General features: G+C 32.8%; 1 protein-coding gene across 1 annotated transcript; it reads right to left on the bottom strand.

Moving 5' to 3' along the window:
* Positions 1-4,553: 4,553 nt before the first annotated feature.
* LOC128160455 (uncharacterized) lies at positions 4,554-6,418 on the bottom strand. The gene has a single exon (XM_052823774.1). The coding sequence runs from the start codon at positions 6,255-6,257 to the stop codon at positions 4,902-4,904; it is 1,356 nt and encodes a 451-aa protein (XP_052679734.1). The 5' UTR covers positions 6,258-6,418; the 3' UTR covers positions 4,554-4,901.
* Positions 6,419-8,082: the final 1,664 nt, after the last annotated feature.

The following is an 8,082-nucleotide window of genomic DNA, read 5'->3' as shown; positions in this document are numbered from 1 at the left end:
AGTCAGAGGTACTTTGTATAAATGCATAGATAAGTAGTAAATAAATAGTAAATAAGCATAAATATACAATATATACAATGAAGATAGGAAAAAGTATAATAATGGAGGACAGACTATAATATCAAACTGTATATTTTGATAATAAAATAACATAATTTTTTCAGGTTTGTAGCATTTGAACAAGACATAAGTTCACAAAACTTAATAGTATTTGGCGCTGACCAGTATTTTTCATCAAGATATTTACGTCTAAATGTCAATAGTTCGTTACATTCCAGAATATAATGAAATTCGTCAGCAATTTGACCAGAATTACACAGTTTACACACTCTTTGGTTTAAAGGTGTATTGTAATACATGTATCTCCCAGTCTCCACTGGGAGATGGTGATTTGAAGTTCTAAATTTCATAAAAACCTTTCTGAGCCTAAGTGGCAATATTTTAATGTAATTTTCATAATTAAAATTTTTCTTAAAAATCTTGTAAATTTGCCCTTTTGACGAGTCATTAATGTCACTAGACCATTTTTGGATATATTGGTCTTGTAACCTTTGTTTTACAATTGTAGAAATCCTCTTTACATTTACAATATTATGTTCATACCAAATATTTGAAAAACCACACATATCTAAAATATTTTAACACCTACAATCCAAGAGTTTGACATATTTCCCCTTTGATATTGCAAGACCAAAAACTTATATAAAACAGATACAATTTTGCTTTCAGAGTTTGTAAATAACTTTAACCAGTAGGAAATCCCAAAGCCTGTGATAAGTAGATTGCTCTCAAGTGATCGGGCTGATGAATTCTGTTATCTATACTACTGTATTAAAATAATAGACTCGAATTTTTGGTCTTTAATACCGAGAAATCGGAAGAATACTGTCTTTTGTTTTATATATTTTAAACATCATTGGTACTTGAAGATTACCACTTTATTTTTATTTTTTCTCAGTTAAGCTTCGGTAATTCATAATAAACGAAAATTCCTCAAAAATCCCGGAAATCACCTGGATTTTTTGGATTTTACAATCTTGCGCTTGCGCAATACATTCACGCTAACGGGATCTTTAGTTTATGTTTCCACAATATCACATCTGCATGAAGAAATACAAATACGGGTAAATTTTCATTGGACTTTTGCTATATATTCTGTTCATATATAATAATGATTGCTTATGAGAGAAAGTAAAAATAACAAATACACATTTCAACTAAGTACTTACTTTTGTCTTCGTGATGACAAAAAATATTTGATTACATGCAAAAAAGTTACATTATATTTGTTAGGAGAGTGAAGATAAAATATGTTTTATCGTAAAAATGAATAATGTCCTACGGACCAAGTTTAACGAAGAAAATACATGTACGTTGGTGAAAAGGTATTGAATTCTTTCATTCTATGGATTAAATGTTTTAGTTGAAAGGTATTTGCATTCTCAAAAAGGTTTGTTGTGATGAATTTGACTGTTAATTTCAAGGCAACTTCATTAACTTTGAATTCTCCAAAATCGTTCCGGAGCGATTCTGAAATTTTCTGCGACATTACGGGTATAAGGGAGGCATTCTAACTGTGGTGAGTGCCTTTCCCGAGACACGGTTAGATTAATGAAACTAAGGAAAGTGTAGTGAAATTTATAGCTTCATTGTAGGCTTATAGCTTTGTTTTGTAAATGCCAATAATAAGGTGTGTCGATGTACCTATTTCGTAAATGTCTGATGTGCAATGTCAACCCGTGCACGCACGGGTCAAAGTCTAGTTTACCTTACAATACTTTAAGGACGTTGGATTCTGCGATTAAAAGTCTCTAAGTTTTTTTCTAAAGTATTTTTTATATATCTACACACATATCTAAACCAAAATTCAAAACAAAATTTTGGGGTCTATATGCTCCTTTCGGTGCTACGGTGTATTTAATATGACCTTTTTGCACTGAGAATGCAAATTGCACATAAATCGCTTTTCCCTCTATAATTTTTTATCGAAATGAACCATGGTATTAAATACAAATTTACATTATTTAGAATTAATAAAATTAACATTGTCATAATGAAAAAGTTTGCATTTTTTCACCTTTTTGATATTTTGACCTTTTTGCACTGAAAAAATACTATTTTTATTCATAAACGATTCAACATGCAATTAAATAATTTAAAAGTCTCAAACTTTTTCTCAAATTATGACAGACTTGTCAAAAGAAACTTAAATATTCAGAAAATAAAACCAAAAGTATGGGTCTATGATGTAAATTTTGAGATATGGCATGAAATAAGCTAATTTTAGGGGGAAATTGGAGTTGAATTTTTCTTTACTTTTATGAAATATCACTTAAACATGCCAATATATGTCGATAGAAATATTGAAATATTGTTGAAATATGTTCTTTGAAACAATACGAAGATACCCCAATGCATAAACTATCTGAAAATTTGGTCTGCACGGAAAATAAGAAAGCTAAAATTACGGTACTCTAAAACAACTGAGTTATGAAAAATGTTCATTTTCTTCTTAAAAACCTTCCGCCACAAAATATAGTCCCTTACTACACTATCTAAATATGGAATTTTTTCTTCACTATTTTATTCAATAGAGTTTATTTGGCATTGTAAAAAAGGAATTTACAAGTAGAATTCATATATGACACAGAATTTCCAGACTAGAGGTAACACAAAATGGCTACCCAAAATCAGAGGATCGAACCTCTTTAAAAAATAGAAAACGTATAAACCTTACTATACTAAAAATAGATTTTCATAAAATTTAATAAAAGATAAAACTGAGTGAGTGAGAGAGAGAGAAAGAGAGAGAGATAGAAAGAAAGGCAGACAAATATCAGTTGTAAATCTACATCAGTAAAACAGTAAACCGTGTTTGCATACACCCAAATCCTCCAATGTGCTATTCGCTGTACATCGGGCTAAGTCCTCGGTCGAGATTATCTCATTGGGTCTATAAGACCTCATTAAAAGGCTATAATTGTTTAATGATTTTAATAATATTAATAATTATGATTGAATAAATTATCCTTAATATCTTATGTATACTACGGACACTACAGACCTCGCTTTTCATCCTTTTTAAGAATTCGAAAAAAATGAATTTTGTATTTGATATCGAGTAAAATGTAATTCAATGAACAAGTCAGAGAAGTTGTTATTTGAAAGGAGCAATTTTTTGACGAGTTTGATTATTATCATGTGTAATTATAAATTAATTGATATACAATATTGTAAATCGATTTTTTATGATATCCAACTGAAAATGATAAAGGGCTAATAATAAAAAAAATGTAAATCTTAACCTGCTCTTTCCTATTTATAACTTACATTCTTTGATTTTGTTACCGTTCATTTTAACAAATAGAATTAAATAACAATGATCATTGTAAAAAGCAACTTAAACGATAAATATGTGTACGGTATCAAGAAGGGTCCAATAATTTGTTAGTCCTTGTTAGCCTTCACAAGTGCCCTAGGAGAGCAAAAGAATTATTTTGTTTTTCTCTTTTACATATTTTGTAAAAAGGTTATATAATCTTTCTCACATTGTTTGCCACATGAAAATTATTTTCTATGCTCTGGGGCCCATATAACCTGCTTGTTGACGCAAAATGTTAGTGTTTCATCCTTTGACATGATATTTTTGTTTACCCCGAAAATGCTTTTTAACCATAATATTCAAAAATAGATAAGATAAGGGCAATTATCTCAGTTGGGCATAATTTCAAGATATATAACTCTAATTCATTGTATAAAACAGAAAGTTGACTTCTTGTATCCGAAACACTTGACTAATGAAGCCCTAAGAGCTAGGAGATTTAGGTCAAAGGCATTATTATTATCCAATCAATAAACTTAAAGTAGATGTATTAGGCTATTAGACTGTATGAGTTTAATAACAAATAATATTGATAGTACATGCATATAAATTTACTTTAATATCTAAATATCACCACTTGGCTCGAGAGCAATTGTATTTCACAATTAAATAGTCATGAAACTAACGAGAGAGAGAGAGAGAGAGAGAGAGAGAGAGAGAGAGAGAGAGAGAGAGAGAGAGAGAGAGAAGAGAGAGAGAAACCAGTACAAAGTTAAAAATGTTCGGCCAAATAGCATTGCCAAACACTCAATCAAAAATTGTTTATTCAAATGACACTAAAGCCTCTGGAAATATAACATCTATACTCAAACGTTTAACAGGTAATTTCAAATCAACAATGAGAGAAAAGCAAGTCAAATGGAGAGCGAACAATAAAAGTATTGAAGTTGAAGTGCAATAAAATAAGTAAAAACGTGCAAATAAGATTCTTATGTCATCAATATAAAGAACTTAACAAATTCAACTTATCAACAAAATAAACAATCTCGCATACAACATCAATAATTAAAAAAATATGAGGGATTAAAACGGTACATAAATGTCGTGTAAACATGTTCAAATATTCATTCAAAGTATTTTAAACCAAAAGTACAAAGGAAAAATACAAAATACGGCAGCAGAGCAAATACGAACCTCAACAAAAGTTGGAAGGTTTGATCAATCCCATTAACTAAGGCAAGCTCACTTTTAACCTCAGCCTCATTTTCTACTAAATGTTTCTTTTGGTAAAAGTGAAACTGAGATCAATAGTGAGCTCGTCCGAGTTTTATGGCCCTTGGGTCTGGTGTCACGGACCGTCAAATCATGATCATCATGAAAATCATTCTATTCAGTGTAAAAAGTAGAATTAATGTAATCAGCATTTTATTGACTTTTCCGATTAAATATCTAATACAATATAAGAAATTTGGAGACAATAATGATATAGATAGATCAGTGAAGGTTGTATTTAAAAGAACAATCGTAATTTTTCTTACAATCAGCGTTTTCGAGAATGATTTGTCGAACTGCGTTACGATCAGGCTTTCCATTTGCTAGCCGTGGACATTTTTAAAGTTCTGATCACATGCGGGACGTATATATATCCAAGCAACTGATTGTCTGTCGTGATTTTGAATTTTTTTTGGAGATATTCCTGCATAATCTTTACGGAATCCTCACAATGTGGGCGATATATTATGGCAGCAGTTGGAACCAGATCGCCGGAATCCAAGTCTTTAACTGGCATCACAATGGCTGAAATTACGTTGTGCTTAGACTTGATAGCATTCTCAATCTCAACAGGATAAATTCTTCGGCTTATGACTTGAATAACCTCTTGACACCGGCCCTCTTCGATCAGAGCATTATTTTCTGTAACAAAACCAGAGTCTTCGTGGCAAAACCATCCATTTTTTATAAAATTTCCCTCCATCGGTTTTTCGTGATTAAGATATCCAGAGAATTTCGTTATTGATCGTACCCATATTTTGCCTCGCTGACCAACCGGTTTGAGGTATCCATTCTGATCAGTTATCCTTATCTCTACTCCAGGAAGTAATCGATAGCTAAGAGCCGCGTGCTTTTCCTTTGACTTATCGTCTACAGTAAGCAATCGAGATGCAACAAAACCAACCTCTGTTGAACCAAATTCGACTTGATATTCGTCACATATTTTGCCAATACTTTCTAATATTGAGGATGGAACAACTGAGCCTCCAATGACAATTCTTGGTACTTTCAATGGCATATTCTTTTTAATTATAACATCTAGTAAGGATGGAACAAAGAATGCTCGAGTTGGTTTTTCTCTAGCTATAACCTCACAGGAAATCATAGCTGCATCTGCAGTTGAAGCAAATTGGAATGCATTTGTCTTTGTGACTCGTGTTCCACCGCTACTGATTTCCCAAAATGGATACCCTCCACTCCAAAAGAAAGGATTGCTATTGTATAAGATCTCATTTTCGTTATCTGTTGGGTATGTTTTGGAAGAGTGATACCCTAGCACAACCATGTCATAGTGCGAATGAGGTATTGCCTTTGGTACACTTGTTGAACCCGAAGACAGTTGAATAATTGACGTATCCTCTGGATCAATTCTCGGCAGAACTGCTTCAGTCTCAAGGGAGCACAAATCTCGAACATTGCTTAGCGACGGAAATGCCTCATGTTTGCAAAATAATATAATTTGTTGTAATTCTGAAATTTTTCTGCCATCATTTTCGCCTGAGGTTAAATTCTTGTGAAGTAAGTTTTTGGTCATATGACAGTTATGACCACTTTCATCTAGATCAATGATGAGTATCTTTACCTTCCCTAATACATTAAACAATTCTACCATGGTTTCTTCTTTTTGTTGGTATGGCAAACACAGCGAGCAACCACCCGCCATCTCACCCAAATCAGCAAAAAGCCATTCTGAACATTTTTACCACTGAGTCCAATTTTATCATATCTCTTAATTCCAATTTGAACTAGAGCTCTTGCAAAATTAGTAGCCTTGTGGTAAAGTTCCCCAAATGTAACAACGTATCGTTCATTGTCATCACCGATGGTAATACAAAATGCTTTTTCTGGAGTTTCATCTGCTCTTCTCTTAAGTAAATCTGGTAAAGTAGTGTATGGAATATCCAAATCAACGTTACTTCTTAAGTAGCTGTGTTCCATTTATATATAAATGACAGGATTTCAAGTTTATTAAATTCAACACCACCGTCTTCGACCACAGCTTTAGAAATAATGTAACTGAAACTTATATTTAAATATCTTATAAAACTCAAACATGCCTTGAACTTAACCTTCGTCTACCGTCCGTCGGTATTACATGTATATATTGTACTGTGTAAAATTCGTTCACAAAAGATGTCACTGAAACGTGCTACTATTCCTTTAAAACAAACTGTAGCGTTCCATTCATGATAGTAATCGTACTATTTGTGACTGTAAAGTGCAGAAATCGAAACGTATCGTTTAAGAAACGTAATGGAATGTACATAAAGCGAACTATGTAGTGCAATGGTATCAAATACAAGTCCAGCCAAAACGACCCCACAGAACCGAAACTACAAAAAATAAAAACAAAAACAAAAACAAAAAAATGCATCCTACCTTGCAAAGAGCTGTCATAATCAATTTCTTAAAACTTAAAACTTAAACAGATTGTCACATAATGCTTTGTGTTACTGAGACAGAGAGACATGCTCCTATTTTTTCATCAATTTGTAATTTTTTTCATCTAATTTATTGAAAAGATCGTATCGAACTAATATTATTTAAACAGTTAATGTGTATGTTTATTTGATATATTCTTTCTCAACTGTTGTTCTTAAGTAGAATGTATATAATTTTGAACAAACCAAACGTCAAACAATTGATTTGATCCTCATCCTATAAAGCCATGGACGAGTTCATACAAAGCATCGGATATTTCATCCTTTTGCTGAAAGTTAGAGCAGGACTTTGTTTTATTTAATTATAATGTTTAAGCACCGATAGAGAAAACGAGTAGAATGAATGAAGAATTAAGAGCGTTGGAAGACAAAATTGATTCAATATTAGAGAGTTTTCGCAAAGAAATACACAAGCTCGCTCAAGAGCCGATTACAAGTAGTTGAACGATCGTGATCCGCCATGTGGTTGTGGTTCGATCATTAGCTGCACTAAACAACCCAGTCCATGTGCCTCTAAGGTAAGCCTGGATATCCCGGGTGAGTTGCAGACATTAAAAGATACTTTGAATAGAGTAAGCTTTTCTCTGAACTTAATGTAAATGAATCACGTCAAAGGATCCGGTTTACCACGTGTGCTGCTTGTGGAGTTTGCTTCGCCGCTCCTAAAAACGCAGATCGCCGTTACCATCGCCGCTCAAATGAATACAAATAGTCTTTATATAATTTCATTTTAGCCTAATTATAAAAAAAGGACAAAAATCATTTTCCGGCAAAATTATTGGGGCGGCGGCCGCCCCTGTTCCGACGCCCTTCCTTATCATGTATCAATCGTATCGTATCCTAGGTGTAAACTGTTCTATCGTGCATGGATCCTATCGTTTATCTAGCTAAAAATAACAATGCAGATGCGTTAGATATGCAAAAACCTCCTTTAAAACAACTTTCTACAATAGAGATTGGAACGAGAATTTCCTCGGAAATTCCTTTTGATAGATCAAGCTCTGATTCAGTATCTCATAAAATGCATACGCATCCATCTTTGTCAAC

Source organism: Crassostrea angulata, chromosome 8 (assembly GCF_025612915.1).
Source record: "Crassostrea angulata isolate pt1a10 chromosome 8, ASM2561291v2, whole genome shotgun sequence".
Lineage (NCBI taxonomy): Eukaryota > Metazoa > Mollusca > Bivalvia > Ostreida > Ostreidae > Magallana > Magallana angulata.
This window is presented reverse-complemented; position numbering and strand designations above follow the sequence as displayed.

Bases quoted from the DNA above. Each gene is read 5' to 3' on its own strand.
- LOC128160455 (XM_052823774.1), bottom strand. From the start codon at position 6,257: ATGGCGGGTGGTTGCTCGCTGTGTTTGCCATACCAACAAAAAGAAGAA.